Genomic DNA, 21,759 nt, shown 5'->3' on the forward strand with positions numbered 1-21,759 from the left:
TACTGGTCTTTACTCCTTACATGTGGCTCTGTACTGTCTTACTCCTTACCTGTGGCTCTGGTACTGGTCTTACTCCTTGACCTGTGGCTCTGCATCATCTTTACCCATTACCTGGTGCCTGTACCTGGTCTTACTCCTTACCTGGTGCCTGTACTCTGTCTTACTCCTTACCTGTGGCTCTGGGGCTGGTCTTTACTCCTCACCTGTGGCTCTGTACTGGTCTTTACTCCCCACCTGTGGCTCTGTACTGGTCTTACTCCTTACCTGTGGCTCTCACTGGTCTTACTCTCACCTGTGGCTCTGTACTGTCTTTTACTTCCATTACCCGTGCCTGTACTGGTCTTACCTATCATCTGGTGCTCTGTACGGTCTTTACTCTTACCTGTGGCTCTGTACTGGTCTTTACTCCTTACCTTGTACTTGTACTGGTCTTACTCCTTACCTGTTGTTCTGTACTTGTTCCTATCTTACCTGTGTATTCTGTACTGCCTTACCTTATTACCTGGTGCTCTGTACTGGTCTTTTACCTTATTACCTGGTGCTCTGTACTATCTTTACTCCACACCTGGTGCTCTGTACTGGTCTTTTATCCTTACCTGGCTCTGTACTGGTCTACTCCACACCTGGTGCTCTGTACTGGTCCCACTCCTACCTGTGGCTCCCCACTGGTCCCACTCCTTACCTGTGGCTCTGTACTGGTCTTACCTCACCTGTGGCTCTGTACTGGTCCTACTCCTTACCTGTGGCTCCTGCATCATCTTACTCCTCACCTGTGGCCTGTACTGGTCTTACTCCTTACCTGGGTGGTCTTGCACTGGTCTTACTCACTCTGGTGCTCTGTACTGGTCTTACTCCTTACCTGTGGCTCTGCATTGATCTTTACTCCTTACCCAGGCTCTGTACTGGTTCCCACTTACCTGTGGCCCTGTACTGGTCTTACTCCACCAGTGGCTCTGCAATGGTCTTTACTCCTGCCTGTGGCTCTGTACTGGTCTTTACTCATTACCTGGTGCTCTGTACTGGTCTTTTACTCCTTACATGTGGCTCTGTACTGGTCTTACTCATTACCTGTGGCTCCTTGTACTGGTCTTTACCTCTTACCTGTGGCTCTGTACTGGTCTTTACTCCTCACCCAGGTCTCCCCAAATGGTCTTACCATTACCTGGTGCTCTGTACTGGTCCTACTCCTTACCTGTAGGCTCTGCACTGGTCTTACTCCTACCTGTGGCCCTGTACTGCCCACCTCACCTGTGGTTCTGGTACTGGTTCTTACCTCACCTGTGGCTCTGTACTGGTCTTACCTCACTCTGGTGCCTGTAATTGGTCTTACCTTACCTGGTGCTCTGCACTGGTCTTACTCCTTACCTGTGGCTCCTGTACTGGTCTTTACTCCTTACCTTTTGGTTCTGTACTGGTCTTACTCTACTCTGTGGCTCTGTACTGTCTTACTCCTCACCTGGTGCTCTGGTACTTATCTTACCTCCACCTGTATTCTGTATCATCTACCTCACTCTGTGGTTCTGTACTGGTCTTACTCCTTACCTGTGGCTCTGTACTGGTCTTACTCCTCACCTGGTGCTCTGTACTGGTCTTTACTCCTTACCTGGTGCTCACTGTCTTACTCTTTTTACCTGGTGCTCTGTACTGGTCTTACTCCTTACCTGTGGCCTCTGTAATTGGTCTTATTCTTACCTGTGGCCTTGCATTTGGTCTTACTCCATTACTCCTGGTGCCTGCACTGGTCTTTTACCCTCATCTGGAAGCAAATGTCTTACTCCTACCTGTAGCTCTGTACTGGCCTTACTCCCCCACCTTGGCTCCTACTGGTCTTTACTCTTACCTGTGGCTCCTGTACTGGTCTTACCCACTCTGGTGCTCTGTACTGTCTACTCCTTACCTGTGGCTCTGTGACTGGTCTTACTCCTTACCTGGTGCTCTGCACTGGTCTTACCTCACCTGGTGCTCTGTACTGGTCTTATTTCACCTGGTGCTCTGTACTGGTCTTACTCATTACCTGCGCTCTGCACTGGTCTTACTCATTACCTGGTGTGCTCTGTACTGTCTTACTCCACCTGGTGCTCTGTACTGGTCTTACCATTACCTGGTGCTCCCAAAATTGCTTTACTCTACCTGGTGCTCTGTACGGGTCTTACTCCCTTACTCCGTGCTCTGTACTGGTCTTTACTCCTCACCTGTGGCTCCAGTAATCGGTCTTACTCACTGGTGGGTTCTTGCACTGGTCTTTACTCTTACCTGGTGCCTCTGTACTGGTCTTACCTCACTCTGGTGCCCTGTACTGGTCTTTCACCCTGCCCGTGGCTCTGCACTGGTCTTTACTCACCTGGTGCTCTGTACTGGTCTTACTTCATTACCTGGTGCCTGTACTGGTCTTACTCATTACCTGTGGCCCTTGTACTGGTCTTACTCCTTACCTGGTGCTCTGCACTAGTCTTACTCCTTACCCAGCTCTGTACTGGTCTTACTCCTACCTGGTGCCTGTACTGGTCTTACTCCTTACCTGTGGCTCTGTACTGGTCTTTACTCCCTCACTGGTGCTCTGTACTGTCTTACCCCCACCTGGTGCTCTGTACTGGTCTACTCCTTACCTGGTGCTCTGTACTGGTCTTTTACTCCTTACCTGGTGCTCTACTGGTCTTTACTCTACCTGTGGCCCTGTACTGGTCTTACCCTTACCTGGTGCCTGGTAATGGTCTTACTCCCCACTGGTGCTCCTGTACTGGTCTTACTCCTTACCTGGTGCTCTGTACTGGTCTTAATTCCCTACCTGTGGCTCCACTGGTCTTGATTCCCCACCTGTGGTCTCTGTACTGGTCTTACCTCTACCCGGCCTTGGTACTGGTCTTACCTCTACCTGTGGCCCTGTACTGGTCTTACCCATTACCTGTGGTTCTGTACTGGTCTTACCTCCTTACCTGTATTCTGTACTGGTCTTACTCCCACCTGTGCCTGTAATGGTCTTCACTATCACCTGGTGCTCTGTACTGGTCTTTACTCCTACCTGTGGCTCTGCACTGGTCTTACTCCCTACCTGTGGCTCTGTACTGGTCTTACTCCCCACCTTGTGGCTCTGTACTGGTCTTACTCATTACCTGGTGCCTGTACTGGTCTTACTCCTTTACCTGGTGTCCCTGTACTGGCTCCACTCCTTACCTGGTGCTCTGTACTGGTCTTTACTCCTTACCTGGTGCTCTGTACTGGTCTTACTCATTACCTGTGGCTCTGTACTGGTCTTTGATCCACCTGTGGCTCTGTAATTGGGTCTTTGCTCATTACCTGGCAGTGCTCTGTACTGGTCTTACTCCCTACCTGGTGCTCTGGTACTGGTCTTACCTCACCTGGTGCTCTGTAATTGGTCTTACTCCCACTTCCAGGCTCTTGTAATCGGTCTTACCATTACCTGTGGCTCTGTAATTGGTCTTACTCCTCACCTGTGGCCCCAGTAATGGTCTTTACCCTTACCTGGTGCTCTGTAATGGTCTTACTCCTCACTCAGGCTCTGTACTGGTCTTACTCTTACCTGTATTCTGTACTGGTTTTATTTATTACCTGGTGCTCTGTACTGGTCTTACCCATGCCTGTGGGTTCTGTACTGGTCTTTTACTCCTTACCTGGTGCTCTGTACTGGTCTTTACTCTCACTCTGTGGTCTGTACTGGTCTTTACTCTACCTGGTGCTCTGTACTGGTCTTACTCCTCACTCCTGGTGCCTGCACTGGTCTTTCACTCCTTACCTGTGGCTCTGTACTGGTCTTACTCTCTACCTGGTGCTCTAAATTGGTCTTACTCATTACCTGAAAGCCCCTGTACTGGTCTTACTCATTACCTGGTGCTCTGTACTGGTCTTACTCCCCACCTGTGGCCTCCAAAATTGGTCTTTACTCCTCACCTGGTGCTCTTGTACTGGTCTTACTCCTTACCTGTGGCTCTGTACTGGTCTTACTTCATTACCTGTAGCTCCACTGGTCTTATTCTTACTCTGGTGCTCTGTACTGTCTTACTCTTACCTGGTGCTCTGTACTGGTCTTACTCCCACTCCTGTGGCTCTGGTAATTGGTCTTACTCCTTACCTGGTGCTCTGTACTGGTCTTTACTCCTTACCTGTGGCTCTGTACTGGTCTTACTCCCACTTGGTGTGCCTGTACTGGTCTTACCTTACCTGTGGCTCCTTGCACTGGTCTTACTCCTTACCTGTGGTTCTGTACTGGTCTTTACTCATTACCTGGTGCTCTGTACTGGTCTTACTCATTACCTGTGGTCTCTGTACTGGTCTTACTCCTTACCTGGTGCTCTGTACTGGTCTTATCTCTTACCTGTGGCTCTGTACTGGTCTTTACTCACCTGGTGCTCTGCACTGGTCTTTATCTTACCTGGTGCTCTGTACTGGTCTTACTCCTCACCTGTGGCTCCTGTACTGGCTCCACTCTCTCTTACCTGGTGCCTGTACTGGTCTTACTCCTTACCTGTGGCTCTGCACTGGTCTTAATTAATACCTGTGGCTCTGTACTGGTCTTTCATCATTACCTGGTGCTCTGTACTGGTCTTATCTCCTTACCTGTGCCTCCTGTACTGTCTTACTCCTACCTGGTGCTCTGTACTTGGTCTTACTCCTTACCTGGTGCTCTGTACTGGTCTTACTCCTTACCTGGTGCTCTGTAATTGGTCTTTTACTCATTACCTGTGGCTCCTGTACTGGTCTTTACTCCTTACCTGTGGCTCTGTACTCTGGTCTTATTCTTACCTGGTGCTCTGTACTGGCCTTTACTCCCTACCTGGTGCTCTGTAATGGTTCCTAACTATTACTCTGGTGCTCTTGCATGGTCTTATCTTTTACCTGGTGCTCTGTATTTGTCTTTACTCCTTACCTGTGGCTCTGTACTGGTCTTTACTCCTTACCTGTATTCTGTAATTGGTCTTACTCCTTACCTGGTGCTCTGTATTATCTTACTTATTACCTGTGGCTCTGTACTGGTCTTTACCTGGCTTACCTGTGGCTCTGCAAAATGGTCTTTACTCCTTACCTGGTGTTTGCACTGGTCTTATTCTCACCTGGTGCCCCTTGTACTGTCTTGCACTATCACCTGTATTCTGCACTGTCTTGAACACACCTGCTAAGTGCCTGTGCACGTCTTACCTAATAATTCAAGTGCTCTGTACTGGTCTTATTCCCTTACCTGGTGCCTGTAACGGTCTTGACTCACACTCAGGTCTAGTAATTTGTCCTACCTTTACTACCTGTGGCTCTTGCACTGGTCTTTCTACTCCCCTTTACCTGTGGCTCTGTACTGGTCTTACTCCTTACCTGTGGCTCTGTACTGGTCTTACTCCTTACCTGGTGCTCTGTACTGGTCTTGACGGTTGTGGACAAATTATCCTTAAAGACACAAAGAAATCATGAATAAAATAGTCACCCAAGAAAAAGAAAACGGATTATAGAAATCGCGATGCTGACGGTTGAAGACAAATTATAGTCCTTAACAATACACATTCAATGTCACTTTAGCTGTCAGACTGATAAGGTAACCAATCAAGTAATACAGACTGTTGGCCCCATTGTAGATTAAATCAGTGTCAGCGGGGGTCGGGTTATAGAAAATGGGGTGAGGTCTTGTACAGTTGAGGTGACGCCAAGACTTGTATGTGGGGGGAGGTGGGGGAGAGAGAGGGGTTTCTGTATGGGGGAGGTGAGGGGAGAAGTAGGTAAGGAAAGGGAGGAGAGGGATATGTGTGTGTGTGTGTTTTACGGGGATCAGCCCACCGGCACAAGCCACTGACCAACATCAAGGCTGGGGAGCGAAAATATAATAACAAATAATAATAATAATAATAATAATAATAATAATAATAATAATAATAATAATAATAATAATAATAATAATAATAATAATAATAATAATAATAATAATAATAATAATAATAACCATAAATAAATGCGAAAACGAAAAATAAATCAAGATTGAGAAACGATAAACATTATGGATGTTGGGTTGTCATAGTAAGAGAAACAATTAAGACCCTGCAATTGTGTGTAAATGAGGCAGAAAGTCAGACAGCAACCTTAGAATTGGTCGCAATTTATCGTGGTGCCATATGTCAGCAGGGTCTACCATTAGACAACACATTATGCTTCCAATATCTTCCCAGGCGGTAGTACCTCCCTGTTTGGTACCTGCTTACTACCTACTACCTGGGGAGGGGATACCACTGAGCCGTCTATTAATAAACCTGGTGTAATTTATTCCTTTACACTCTTCTGCCACACGAGGTGTGGAAGGGATCGATCCCAGCATAAATATGTCTTCCTTTTGTTATTTGTTGTTGTTGTAATTTATTTTTTCGCCATTTCTGGAATTCTCTTTAACTTGCAGTGTTGGTGTGTGTGTGTGTGTGTGTGTGTGTGTGTGTGTGTGTGTGTGTGTGTGTGTGTGTGTGTGTGTGTGTGTGTGTGTGTGTGTGTGTGTGTGTGTGTGTGTGTGTGTGTGTGTGTGTGTGTGTGTGTGTGTGTGTGTGTGTGTGTGTGTGTGTGTGTGTGTGTGTGTGTGTGTGTGTGTGTGTGTGTGTGTGTGTGTGTGTGTGTGTGTGTGTGTGTGTGTGTGTGTGTGTGTGTGTGTGTGTGTGTGTGTGTGTGTGTGTGTGTGTGTGTGTGTGTGTGTGTGTGTGTGTGTGTGTGTGTGTGTGTGTGTGTGTGTGTGTGTGTGTGTGTGTGTGTGTGTGTGTGTGTGTGTGTGTGTGTGTGTGTGTGTGTGTGTGTGTGTGTGTGTGTGTGTGTGTGTGTGTGTGTGTGTGTGTGTGTGTGTGTGTGTGTGTGTGTGTGTGTGTGTGTGTGTGTGTGTGTGTGTGTGTGTGTGTGTGTGTGTGTGTGTGTGTGTGTGTGTGTGTGTGTGTGTGTGTGTGTGTGTGTGTGTGTGTGTGTGTGTGTGTGTGTGTAATAATAATAATAATAATTAACGGTTTATTGAAAATTCTGCAGCCCGAAGGCTGAAAATATACATTGGACATAAATGACTTATTACATACATTGGTGGTTTAACAAAAGCCTTCATTAGAGAAAGGTAAAGGAACATACAGTGAACATACAGATTAATATAGGTGTTGAACAGCAAACTCGTAGTGTAGTAACTCCCTCCCAGATGGTGTTAGGAGGAACTCACGTGGTGTAGTAGTTCCCTCAGATGGTGTTATGAGGGACCTGGCGTGGTGTAGTAATTCCCTCGCAGATGGTGTTATGAGGGGCCTCACGTGGTGTAGTAATTCCCTCACAGATGGTGTTGTGAGGGACCTCACGTGGTGTAGTAATTCCCTCACAGATGGTGTTATGAGGGGCCTCACGTGGTGTAGTAATTCCCTCACAGATGGTGTTATGAGGGGCATCACGTGGTTTAGTAATTCCCTCACAGATGGTGTTATGAGGGGCCTGACGTGGTGTAGTAATTCCCTCACAGATGGTGTTATGAGGGACCTCACGTGGTGTAGTAATTACTTCACAGATGGTGTTATGAGGGATGAATCGGCTGCTTGTCCAATTAACCAGTCCGTTCACACATATTTTTATTTGGGTTTTAAGTAACGAAACCCAAACGGTAGTTCCTTTGTTTTATTATAAAAGGTTGTATATATAATTCCTGAGTGTATATCAACCGTAAGTCTCACTGTCTAGGAGTGAATGAGAAAGGGACGGCGTTTATGTATGATAAACGTTTGGTCACGTCCTTTCGATATGAGTTGAGGTGAGCTACTGAAGCTTAGGGGCATCGCAGTGCGTGCTTACAGAAATGCTGAGCTATGGGTCTCGCCCTCTTGGGTAAGTTGCCCGCTCACGTGTCAATCTCATGTCTTACTCATAGACAGTGGAAAGTTACAGGGTGGTGAATCTGAATATAATATCAGATGTATTGACCCATTTATATAATACGTTCTGTTGATGAGACAGGGGCCAATTACAGGGACCTCACGTGGTGTAGTAATTACCTCACAGATGGTGTTATGAGGGGCCTCACGTGGTGTAGTAACTCCCTCACAGATGGTTTTATGAGGGGCATCACGTGGTGTAGTAATTCCCTCACAGATGGTGTTATGAGGGGCCTGACGTGGTGTAGTAACTCCCTCACAGATGGTTTTATGAGGGGCCTCACGTGGTGTAGTAATTCCCTCACAGGTGGTGTTATGAGGGACCTCACGTGGTGTAGTAATTCCCTCACAGATGGTGTGATGAGGGACTTGACGTGATGTAGTAATTCCCTCACATATGGTGTTATTGGGAACATGTGGTGTAGAAATTCCCTCACAGATGGTGTTATATGAGTGAGGTGTGGTCCCAGGCCGTCCGTTCGTAGACGAATTAACACATCGCTGGTTGTTGTTGGGTCTCACGGGCAGTTATCACTGGGTACCTGGGACCTCACTGTGTGAAGGTTAACTTGGGTACGACTGTTACTGTTGAGTTGTTCTCACTGACTTAAGCACTGTTCACCTCTGTTTAACACTGGTTCCGTTCCTTTCCTAAATGAAATTGTAACTTCTGGCGAGAACTTGTTGATATTCCGGTGGGGAGGAGGGTTCAGGAGAGGGGGTTGGTATGGGCCAACTAAACAGTTGACCTGGCTGCTCCGAGAGGAGCGCCAGGTACGTCTTGACCCTTCGGTGGTCAAGGATGTGTGTGTGTGTGTAAACATTACTAAAACCTTCCCCTAACTACAACATTCAACAGGTGAACTAACTAACATCAGTCCTCTTTGACACATAAATGAATAACAACCTAAACTATAAACCTCAAAATGAAGGAATTAAAACAACAATGTGTGTGAATGACATTTATTGACCATACAATATTATCTGTACAGCTTTATGACACACGTACAATGCCGCGGTGACAAGGTAACAAGAAAGGTGTATCCATAACCTAACTTAACCTGAGAGTCAATAAATACAGTAAAACCTCGATTTAACGGAGTATAAGGAGAAGAAAGTTCGTTATATCGAGGGTCTGTTAAATGTGAAACCTCTAATGAAGTATAGTAGAGATAAAATTCAGTGTATTGTGATGCATTTATGGTGTATTATATGTGGTGTATTGTATGTGGTGTATTATGGTGTATTATATGTGGTAAATATTCGACAGCTCACCTATCTTCGGCCACATGAACTGCAAGCCTGATGGGGAATCCTGCCTGAACCAGTAGCAGCAGATGTATAGAGTGAGGACCTCCATGGCTGCAGGAGGACTGAGGACAGTACGTGAGGCTTTGTTCTTGTTCTCTCAGCTCACCTAGTGGTTTTCGCCTGCTGTGTGTGGACCACGGGGAAGCCAGATCAATAATCTTCTTTATACATTAATTGAAATAAAACAAATATAAACGCAAAAATATGCCGTAAAGCTGAAATAACTCCATATATTGTGTTAAGCCTTTACTCTCGCGTTCGCATATTCGTATCTTACTTGAAGTTCTTTTAATACAGTAAACTACAACATTGGAATTAACGTGATATTTATTTTTGTTGTTTTAGGGACTTATTTTTTTGGATCGAACTTAAAAGAAATTGAAATAATAAGTGATTTTTGTGTCCACAGTCATGAAGCATATTGTTTTGGGTCACTACAACAGTCTCTCATATGCCGTCTGGTGCATAAGGGAAAACAACTGAAATCATACAAATAACAACTCAAAATCATATTAAAACTACAATAAATATCTCTCATATATCAGATACCTATTGCAACAGTCCCCGACAGCGAAGAGGATAAAGAATTTTAAATTTGTTGATTTTGCCCTATTAGAGAACTTTGACATGATTGAAAAAAACGGTATCCCGTGTGTGGGTAACTAAAATAATTCTTCGACCATTCGCTATCATTGTCTTGGCTACAATGATGAGTCAAAATTATTATATTGTCGTAATAGATGCCATACTACGGTAAATCTATGACTTACTGAAGTGCCATAATACACCACTATTGAATGAACGTAAGTCGCATTTAAAACAATATAATTCTCACTTCTCATAAGTTTCTGTCACAGCTGAAGTAATAAGCGGAATAGTATTATAACTTAAGCCCCTCCATAGCGTAATACGTACAGCAACACATCAACACCCTCAGGTGACAGCAACACAGCAGGGGTCACGGCAGCCTCAGGTGACCCACAGCATCACGACAAGGACACCCAGTTCCTGCACGCCCCGGAGGAACATGCCCCCCCACCCCCTCAGTCTACATTCCCGGAGACTCGTCTAATAATGTTACTTAATAACAGGTGATGTGGAAACTTACCTAAGAGGCTCACTTTACCTGTCGGAGATTTCACTGAGATCAATAAATGAATAATATCGCCTCACGGTAGCCAGGATGATACATGTAGAGACGGGAGAGAAAAGGTTAAGGTGGTATAATGTTGGTGCTACAAAATATCCTCAAAGTTGGTCTGAGACTGTAGTGTGTTCTCTAATATTCAGCTATAATAGGAAGTTGTTTATAAATTGCCTCAGTTGTCTGGCGTATATTTGGATCTGTCTTTAGTATAATGTTATGATGTATTTTAACTGTTTAACATTTGTCTTACAGGTCAAGGTTCACCACAATCGTTATCCACGTAGTAGTGATTCAGATGTTGTTCTCATACACGGAATCTAACCTAACCTAACCTAACCTAACCTAACCTAACCTAACCTAACCTAACTTTACCCAACAAAACTTGACATAATGTAACGTAACTTACGCTAACTTGACCTACCCTGATCTGATCTAACTTGACCCGACCTAACCTAACCTAATCTAACCTGTGTGACTGTGTATGTTTGTATGTGCGTGTGTCTATGTGTAAAGGAAAACAAACCAGAAGGATGATTATTGAAAACACCCACAGTATTTTTCTGCCCACAATAAGCATGACAGACCCCGAGAAACATAGGAATAACAGCATTAACCCAGAGACACAAAAACCTGATCAACTTTAACCAACGCCTAAATAATAAAAGTTGTCAGACGGGTCAATATTTTTTTCTCCCCGTCGTAATCTAATCGGCCTTTTTCTGTCCACGCTTCATATAGACAGATATTACAGCTCGTGAGGAATTTTACCCCAGTAGGACAGTGACTACAAGACATGTGCTTGTTCTGCCGGTGATAATATCCTAATAAGTTTAGTGTATGGTCTTGTGACGATTAGACACCCCAGTTTATTTCACCTGTTGATTAAAGACCCTAAGGCTAACCTAACCTAGCAATCTCGCCGAAAAGTTAAGGTGTTTATTCATTAGGTAAAATAAACTAGGGTGTCTAATCTTCAAGTGATCCCATTCTTTTTCTTTTTTTTTTACTAAGAGGCAGGTGGTGATAGCTTTAGTAGTCAACGAAACAAGTTATTGTTTTTTTTTTAGCTGTGTTGTGAACTTTGGTGAACAGGATGATGGTAGTTAAGTGCTGCAGTAGTTTTTCCTTGACCAACACCGCTATGAAGGAAAGATCTCTTGTACTGGGTGAGTCGTGAGGTTTTTCTCAGATTGGTTGTCTAGTTAAGGTGCTGGTGGTGGTGGTGGTGGTGGGGGTGTGGTGCGGGTGGTGGTGGTGGCAGTGGGGGTGGTGGTGTGGTATGTTGTGAAGGTGTGGTGGTGGAGTCATTTTAGATTAGGTTAGGTTACGTTAACTAGGGTAGGTTGATTTAGCTTAAGTTACATTACGTATATGAGAGACAGACAGACAGACGGGCGGAAGGAAGAAGCAGAGTGACATAGAGAGAAGAACGGTAGACAGACAGAGACGGAAGGAAGAAAAAGAACAGGAAGGGAAACAGACAGACAGAGACAGAAAGAAGAGATAAACAGAAATAAAGAGAGAGTGAAAAAGAAAGAAAGAGAGAGAAAGGGAGAGAGGGAGAGTTAGCTCCCCCCAAAACAAGAGCAACAAGAACACACTCAGTGACATACAAGGAGATTCGTGACACACTTTGCCTTGGACACTCTCAGGGCAAACAGCCTCACATGTGCTGGTGGGGGTGTGGAGAAGGCAGGTGTGGACTCTAGGTGTGTAGGTGAGTGTAGATGGGTAGGTATGTGATGATGGAGAAGGTAGGTGTGCTTGTGTGTAGGTGCGTGGGTGTGTAAGTGTGTGCTGGTGGAGAAGGTGTGTGTGTGTGTGTGCTGGTGGAGAAGGTGTGTGTGTAAGTGTGTGCTGGTGGAGAAGGTGTGTGTGTAAGTGTGTGCTGGTGGAGAAGGTGTGTGTGTGTGTGTGTGTGTGTAAGTGTGTGCTGGTGGAGAAGGTGTGTGTGTGTGTGCTGGTGGAGAAGGTGTGTGTGTGTGTGCTGGTGGAGAAGGTGTGTGTGTGTGTGCTGGTGGAGAAGGCAGGTGTGTTTGTGTGTGTAAGTAAAAAGGTGTCTGGATGTATAGGTGTGTAGATGTGTAAGTAAACAGGTGTGTAGGTCTGTCCAGGTAGGGGTCACACATGCAACAATTATCACATTAAAATCGAAGGTCATATGTTAAACAATTTTTGGCCATTATGAACTAAAATAATTATAAATACGGCTAAAAAATCACAAGGAAATATAAAAATACTAAAAGATTAAGTCCAGCGCTGTTCACTTTCGTTTGATATTACAATGCAGTAGACTTGCCAACCTTGGTCACTGGCTCACTCATATTTTTTTACAATAACCTTCTAAGTTTATTTGGGGGAATTTGGGGTATTTAGTTATGTTATTATTCTATAAATAACGCCAAATTATAAGTGATTTAATGTACCTATAGTAATTTAAATATTTGTGTGATATCGGGATGAAATTAAAGTGTATTTCATGGCCTTGGTTGGTTTAGTTAAGTTTGCCCTTAAAGTGGAAAAAAAAATTGTATCTCCGTTTTCTGATTAATTTTCACAGGGAAGATGAACATTGGAAGTGTTTACGTTACATCGGAAGGTATTTGATGTTTATTCATAAATACTCTATACTATCACGTACATTACTCTGAGGACTTGACGAGGGACACTTCTGCATAGCTCAGTCATCAGTTTTAGACCACAGCGAGCCAATCACGGACAACCAAAACTGCTTTACTCTCTTTTAATTGGTACGTGATAAAACCCAGCGAGCCAATCACGGACAACCAAAACTGCTTTACTCTCTTTTAATTGGTACGTGATAAAACCCAGCGAGCCAATCACGGACAACCAAAACTGCTTTACTCTCTTTTAATTGGTACGTGATAAAACCCAGCTAGCCAATCACGGACAACCAAAACTGCTTTACTCTCTTTTAATTGGTACGTGATAAAACCCAGCTAGCCAATCACGGACAACCAAAACTGCTTTACTCTCTTTTAATTGGTAAACATGTAAACACGAACGTCTATCAAAAAACAACTCACTAATCCTAATCTTTTCATTAATAACCTCTAATCACCTCCAATGGATTAATTACACATCTCAATACCGAACTGCCTCATTACTTCAACTACCATTACCTCTTGACTATTATTATCGAGCATAAATACTGTATAATATCCCAAGCTCTCAATTGACTCCCGCTGTGGCCTTTTAGATCAGGGAGTCACCAAGTTGCTTCTAAATGTCAAATACCGTCGTTCATAAGCTCTCTCTCTCTCTCTCTCTCTCTCTCTCTCTCTCTCTCTCCTATATCACTTTCAATTTTTAATAGTAATGTGATCAAAATAACTTACCTGTTTTATATATAAGGTGGAGTTTGGGTTTATGATGATGTGATTATAAAGGTGATGATGGTATAGTAATTAGTAGGTGAAGTAAGGTGTAGTTAGTCTTGTTTATCTTGTGATGGATGTGTGTTTATTGTTATGTTATTATTGTTATTGTTTAGATAATAATAATAATAATAATAATAATAATAATAATAATAATAATAATAATAATAATAATAATAACAACAATAACAGTAGAGGCATCTCATTAATCAGTGTTACTAACTCCTCAGTACATCCATGTCATTACTCAGCGTTACCAACACCGTCACTCTTCTCCGCTGACAGTACGTGCCGCCCCAGACAGACAGTGAGACACTCTGTAATGACGCCAAACACTTTCACTCTCGGCTCATGTTGTGTTTATCATGCAAGGCGCAGTTAACACCGATGAAGCTGGTTCTACTAGGTAATGGTGTCACTTTTGGGGGTATGGTGTCAGTTATGGGGGTACGGTGTCAGTTATAGGTGTATGTTGACACTGGTGGGTGTATGGTGTCAGTTATGGGGGTGCGGTGTCAATCATGGGAGCTCTAGTGCCAATCATGGGGTCTCTAGTGTCAATCATGGGGTCTCTAGTGTCAATCATGGGGTCTCTAGTGTCAATCATGGGGTCTCTAGTGTCAATCATGGGGTCTCTAGTGTCAATCATGGGGCTCTGGTGTGTCAATCATGGGGCTCTAGTGTCAATCATGGGGGCTCTGTGTGTCAATCATGGGGGCTCTAGTGTCAATCATGGGAGCTCTGGTGTCAATCATGGGGTCACTAGTGTCAATCATGGGGGGCTCTGGTGTCAATCATGGGGTCTCTAGTGCCAATCATGGGGTCTCTAGTGTCAATCATGGGAGCTCTGGGTGTCAATCATGGGGGCTCTAGTGTCAATCATGGGGTCAATCATGGGGTCTCTAGTGTAATCATGGGGCTCTGGTGTCAATCATGGGGTCTCTAGTAATCCTGGGTCTCTAGTGTCAATCATGGTGAATGGTGTCAATCATGGGGTCTCTAGTGCCAATCATGGGGTCTCTGGTGTCAATCATGGGGGCTCTGGTGTCAATCATGGGAGCTCTGGTGTCAATCATGGGGTCTCTAGTGCCAATCATGGGGTCTCTGGTGTCAATCATGGGGTCTCTAGTGTCAATCGGGAGCTCTAGTGTCAATCAATCATGGGATCACTCTAGTGTCAATCATGGGGTCTCTAGTGCCAATCATGGGAGCTCTGTGTCAATCATGGGGTCTCTAGTGCCAATCATGGGAGCTCTGGTGTCAATCATGGGGGCTCTGGTGTCATCATGGGGGTGCGGTGTCAATCATGGGGTCTCTAGTGTCAATCATGGGGGCTCTAGTGTCAATCATGGGGGCTCTGGTGTCAATCATGGGGGCTCTGGTGTCATATATGGCAGTTCTATTGACACAAACATAGATATATTCCCCTATTAAACACCATTGACCACTAAAAGCACAGCTATTGAGAAGAATAATCCCCAATTCCTGTAAATTTCCCTAATACCGTGATCTCAAAACTTATGATAAAAATGCCCATATGACCCTTACTGAACCTTGGTATAGGGGCGTAAAGCTGGAGGGTATCTGATGGCTTGGGTATGGAAAACTCTATAACAAGATGGATAAATTTCTTTCCGCGTGTTGGTGAGTCACACAGATACATTATACAGGTTATCATACTGGCTGGGGAGAGGGGGGGAGGGAAGGAGGGTGAGAGAGAGGAGAAGGAGGAGGAGAGAAGGAGGAAGGAGGAAGAAGTTCAAATTTCATATATTACATAACATAACAAGACCGAGAGATCGATTATGTGAGAAAAGGGAAAGTAGGTGATGGGAGGACACACACACACACACACACACACACACACACACACACCATAACCTGACTGACTGTGATGTATCTCCGTCCTGTCGCCCTCTCTCCCGTCCTCACTCCCTCCCTTTCTCCCTTCCCTGGTTAACTACGTTACCGATAAGGGCAAATGGTTTCAGTCTCAATAAACAAGAATTTACAGATGCCAATGCTCTAAGGTACGGTTGGCCAGTAGAAGGTTTGCCCTCCTAATGCGTGTGTGGCTCTTCCTATGACGTCGATCACGCCATGGTGTGCAAGAAAGGGGGCTTCATATGCATGAGGCATGACGAGGTAAGGGATCTCACAGCAAATATGTTGAAGGAAATCTGCCGTGATGTCAGGGTAGAACCGACCCTCCTTCCATTGGACGGTGAGAATTTCCAACATGGGACTTCAAACACATCCAACGAAGCCCGTGTTGACGTCAGTGCTCGAGGATTCTGGACGCGGGGACAGCGAGCCTTCTTCGACATCAGGATTTTTTATCCAATTGCCGCATGTCACCGTAACTTAGCTCTCGATGCTGCACACAGGAGGAACGAGAACGACAAGATAAGGGCATATGGGGAGAGAATTCAGAACGTTGATCAAGGCAGCTTCACTCCTCTAGTGTTCACAACCTCTGATGGGATGGGACCAAGTGCAAGATGCTTCTACGCCAGACTCGCGGATGTGATATCCGAGCAGAAGCAGCAGCCCAGAGTTATGTTACAGCCTGGATGAGATGTTGACTGTCCTTCTCTCTCCTTCGGTCGGTTTTGCTCTGCCTGAGGGGAACGAGAGCATCGGCCCCAAAGCCGACAACAATCGCAGATATTGACTGTGAGGCAACAGTCACTGAATGCCGCTAAGATCTGCATCTCAACTAACTCAACACGCTACTTTTGTGTTAGGATATTTAATTTTAAGGCAATCAAATGGCGGTGAAGGTGTGGGTATTGGGGGAGGCTGGAGGCCACGTTATAAAAAAGTAGTAGTAGTAGTAGTAGTAGTAGTAGTAGTAGTAGTAGATCTGCGGCTCAACTAATTTAACACAGATAGGATAGCTACTTATGTATTAGGATATTTAATATTAAGGTAACTAAATGGTGGCGAAGGTGTGGCTATTGGGGGAGGCTGGAGGCCTTTAAAAAAAAAAGTAGTAGTAGTAATAGTAGGATTTTTATTGTTTTTGTTATTAATAGTAGGATTTTTATTGATACAGGTGTGACCAGGTGTGAAGGTCTACCTCATCCACGCTATCACAGGCGTAAACAAGTGCAGATGTGGCCAAGATTTAAGAGGGACACAAGTCTTCAGGTGTGGCCAAGAAAATACAGCAGGTGTGTAGTATCTCAGACCACAACTCCCCTCCTGAGATGTGACCTTGAGGGGGCAAGTGTTGGGTGGTGGTCTGGGCAGCAGTAGCGCCACCCAGCATCAGGGCGGCCAGGTGTGTCAGTGTGCTGGCAGTGCTCACAGTGAGAGGACGAGGCGCTGCTCCGCTACCTGGCGGCCGCAACACCACGCGCGGAGGCTCCACCCTTTGTAGGGGCCAAGTAGAGTGCATCAACCACACGTTATCCACCCGCCCATCCACTCCTCCTCCCCCCTCCCCCGCACCGTGTACCGCCCTACCCATCATGGCGTCATGTGATTCACTGGATTTAACGATTGTTTTATAGACTTTGGACACATTTGGTCTTGCACTGGAAAGAAAGAGGGAAAGGCAACAAGGATGGCTGCGATCCATAATACCTGAGTCTCCCGTCTGTGCCCCGTGTTAATATTAGGTGGTACATACTGTGCATTATTAACTGTGGAAAAGAAAACCTCAAAGTAACTGGTCTGTGTAGTGATAAACTTATAAATTCCTCCACGCGTCTCAGAAGGAGTGCTTCAAGATGTGTATTCTGGACCTCTTCCGTTTACAGATGGAAGTAAAGGTGAAGAAGAAGAAGAATGAAGGCTTTCATCTACGCCGGAACAAGATCCTCTCTGTTAAGAACGCCGGGATCACCAAACTCTCGGCCATTGGTAAACTAACACGCAGGAAAAAATGCAGGAAGTGTAAACCGCGTCCCCAGTTGGCTTGTATGAACCCTTCCTGCGACCTAGAGAGCTCTGAATGGGGCGGCAAGATCTCCCCGTACAGCAGCGTTAAGACACAGTCTACACAGTTCACAGACGTGTGTAAAGAACTCTGCTCCTGTAAGAAAGACAACAAATGCTGCGACGACGACAACAACAGCAACAAACTCGACACTCAAGACAATGTCAAAATCGCCAACTTCATCGACATCGACTCTGAGGAGAACTTAGGCAACACTAACTTGGGCTTCGAAGGAGACAATAAACCCCCTTGTAATGGCTCGATCAACCGGTGTAGCTTCCTCAACAAGTACAGGAAGAGGTTACAGGAGATTCAGGAGGAGGAAGCGAGACTCAACGCCAAGAATAACGCTAATTCCCTCAAGAAAACCAAGAACGTGGAGCGGGTGATCACTGCCAAGGACGCTACACAGATGCCTGACCCAGAAAGGTAAATTTGATCTGCCTTTAGTATTTTATCTTTTTCCTTATTTTCTTCCCTTTGATGTTCCTTGTTTCTTACCATCTAGTGTTCCTTATTTTCTTCCTTTGATGTTCTATATTTTGTTACTTAACGGTACCCATCCACTGTTTTAACCCATAAAAAATCATTACTAAACCCTTTGAGGATGAAGGTTTAACTGTATCATGACTTGAATATTTTAAGGATGATGTTTTAACCTTTTGAGGATGATGGTTTAACAACGCATTGATTTAATCCCTTATGGACTAACCAAACCTAACCTTCTGTACTATAAATAATGGTTTTAACCCCTTAAGAAGGAATGAGACTTTGAACCATCGTCACCAAAGGGTTAAGCAATATTACCGGACAACAAAACAATAACAACAACACAGAAATAATCAATATGAATTATGTTATCATTCTCGTATAATATCATGGCAATATTACACGTAACTATGATCGTCTCTTGGTGTAGATATTCTCGACTTGTGAATTAAAGAGAGATGGAAAAGTCGCCATGCACCTGGTATAAGTAACAATATAATGTACTTCTTATATCTATAATGTTATATACCTTATACTGATTATAGTAAGTATTGGTAATTATAGCCATTTGGACATGTGGTTATAGGATCAGTTTTAATATATACTATAATTCAAACAAGGTATATAACACTGTGGGTATAACAAAGAACACCTGTATTGTTCATGATTCCAGGTGCACAGTGACTTTTAGATCACTATATACGATACAGTATTTGGGTTACAGTGAGAGAGGAGACAGATGACCTCATAGTTAAGAGAATACAGGAGAGAGATTACAGCGTCGGTACAGCACGAAATATTATACCCAACAGCAGATTTCAAAAGATTATACTCCACGTTCTCACAATATTTGTAATCTTTCCTGTAATCTTTTCTGATATATCAACAACCGTGGATTATTATACAGTGAAACCTCTATTTAACGGACTATATGGAGAGGAAAGTCCCTTATATCGAGGGGCTGTTAGATGCGAAACTCTCTCTCTCTCTCTCTCTCTCTCTCTCTCTCTCTCTCTCTCTCTCTCTCTCTCTCTCTCTCTCTCTCTCTCCACATCAAATTCCCATTATCTATCTACGCTTCGCCACCTCACCTCTAAGCTCCACACACACACACACACACACACACACACACACACACACACACACCAGGCTGCAGTTCTGGTGATGTAGCTTCTCTCTTTGTAGGCGTGGGTTGTGGATATGGGCGTATATGGAGTGCAAGTGTGGGCGTGCAGGGCGTGGGCGTATAGAGGGTGTGGGTGTAGAGGACCAGCGGCGTGTAAAGCTTAACCCCAGACATTAGTGTTGTTATGGCTGGATTGTTTGGTAGACAGCTGTAAAGGTATTGTGGTGTTGGTAGTGGGGGAGGTGTGGTGGTACTGATGGTGGAGATATGGTGGAGATATGGTGGTGGTGGTGGTGGTGTTAGTGGTGGGGATGTACGTTTGTAATGGTGGTAGCAGTGTGGTAGAGGTGTGGTAGAGACACGACGCTGGGTGTTAATTGGATAGACTAAAACTGTGGGAAACATTTGGGGGAAAAATTCGATTATATATTTTTTTGTCTGTTGATTGTGAACGATTTTCTCTGATACGTAGAGAGAGAGAGAGAGAGAGAGAGAGAGAGAGAGAGAGAGAGAGAGAGAAGGGGAAGGAAGAATGGAGACAGTGGAAAGAGAGAGAGGGATGAAGTAACGAAGAGGAAGAGAGCGTGGGAAAGGAAAGGGAGGAATAAGAAAGAGGGAAGGAGAAGGGAGAACAGAGTAGAGATAGAAATGGAAAGTTGTTGTTGCAGTAAGAAACCTGTTTGGGTGACACAGTGTAGTCAGAGGCACTTGGGTGGAGAGAGAGAGAGAGAGAGAGGTAAGATTGGCTAAAGAAACAGATAAAGAGAAGTGGGTGAATAAAGTGGTGGGTGGTGGTGGTAGTAGTGGTGATGGTGGTTGTGGTGGTGGTGGTGATAGTGGTGGTGGTAGTGGTGGTGGTGGTGGTGGTAGTAGTGGTGGTGGTGGTAGTGAGTGGTGGTGGTAGTAGTGGTGGGTGAGGTGGTGGTGGTGGTGATGGTAGTGGTGGTGAGTGGTGAGTAGTGGTGGTGGTGGTGGTAGTAGTGGTGATGAAGTAGTAGTGGTGGTGGTGGCAGTAGTAGTGGTGAGGTGAGGTAGTAGTGGTGATAGTGGGTAGTAGTGGTGATAGTAGTGGTGGTGGTGGTAGTGGTGGTGTGGTGGTGGTGGTGGTGGTGATAGTAGTGGTGGGGTGAGGTGGTGGTGAGTGAGGTGGTGATGAGTAGTAGTGGTGGTGAGTAGTAGTGGTGGGGTGGTGGTGGTGAGTGGGTGGTGGGGTGAGGGTGGTAGTAGTGGGGTGATGGTAGTAGTGGTGGGTGGTGGTGGTAGTGGGTGATGAGTAGTAGTGGTGGTGGTGGTGAGTGGTGGTGGTGGTGGTAGTAGTGAGGTGGCGGTGAGTAGTGGTGTTGGTGGTAGTAGTGATGGTGGTAGTAGTGGTGTTGGTGGTAGTAGTGGTGATAGTAGTAGTGGTGGTGGTAGTAGTGAGGTGATGGTAGTAGTGGTGGTGGTAGTAGTGGTGAGGTGAATTGAGGTGGTAGTAGTGGTGGTGGTGGTGAGTAGTGGGGTGATAGTAGTAGTGGTGGTGAGTGGTGGTGGTGTTGGGTGGTGAAGTAGTGGTGATGGTGTGAGTGGTGGTGAAGTAGTGAGGTCGGTGGTGGTGGTAGTGGTGATGGTAGTAGTGGTGGTGGTGGTAGTGGTGGTGGTGGTAGTGAAGTGGTGATGGTGGTAGTAGTGGTGTTGGTGAGGTAGCAGTGAGGTGGTGATGGTGGTAGTAGTGGTGTTGGTGGTAGTTTTAGTAGTGACAAACGCAGCCCAAAACCAGACCTAACCTAACCTTACTATTTGGATTATCTATCTATCTATTCATCCATCTATCTATCTATCTATATCCATCTATCTATCTATCTATATCCATCTATCTATCTATCCATTCATCCATCTATCTATCTATCTATCTATCTATCTATCTATCTATTCATCCATCTATCTATCTCTATCTATATATATTCATCCATCTATCTATCTATCTATTCATCCATCTATCTATCTATCCATTCATCCATCTATCTATCTATCTATCTATCCATTCATCCATCTATCTATCTATCTATCTATTCATCCATCTATCTATCTATCTATCTATTCATCCATCTATCTATCTATCTATCTATTCTTTTTGAGTCATTGGGTGAGAGGAGAGGACCAGCTAACCTGATGCCTGGGGTGGGAGGGGCGGGGTGAGGGGTGGAGGGGCGGGGTGAGGGGTGGAGGGGCGGGGTGAGGGGTGAGGGGGGGTGAGGGGTGGAGGGCGGGGTGAGGGGGGAGGGCGGGGTGAGGGTGGAGGGCGGGGGTAGGGGAAGGGGTGGGGTGAGGGGTGGAGGGGCGGGGTGAGGGGTGGACGGGCGGGGTGAGGGGTGGAGGGTGGGGTGAGGGGTGGAGGGGATGGGGTGAGGGGTAGGGGGGAGGTGGGGTGAGGCGGGGGTGGGAGTGAGGGGTAATGGGCGGAGTGAGGGGTGAAGGGGGGGGGAAGGGGTGGGGTGAGG

The 21,759-nt window shown here is 45.3% G+C and overlaps 1 protein-coding gene across 1 annotated transcript in view; it reads left to right on the forward strand.

Annotated features, from left to right (window-relative positions):
* The window catches only part of LOC121875924, a 37,554-nt gene extending 19,454 nt beyond the window's left edge, over positions 1 to 18,100 (forward strand). The window contains exons 3-4 of the mRNA XM_042380680.1: positions 9,136 to 9,247; positions 16,780 to 18,100. Of these exons, the coding sequence (XP_042236614.1) occupies positions 17,459 to 18,100 (642 nt within the window). The 5' untranslated portion in view covers positions 9,136 to 9,247; positions 16,780 to 17,458. The remainder of the gene's footprint in view (positions 1 to 9,135; positions 9,248 to 16,779) is intronic.
* Positions 18,101 to 21,759: the final 3,659 nt, after the last annotated feature.

Source organism: Homarus americanus, unplaced genomic scaffold (assembly GCF_018991925.1).
Source record: "Homarus americanus isolate GMGI-L3 unplaced genomic scaffold, GMGI_Hamer_2.0 scaffold33468, whole genome shotgun sequence".
Classification (NCBI taxonomy): domain Eukaryota; kingdom Metazoa; phylum Arthropoda; class Malacostraca; order Decapoda; family Nephropidae; genus Homarus; species Homarus americanus.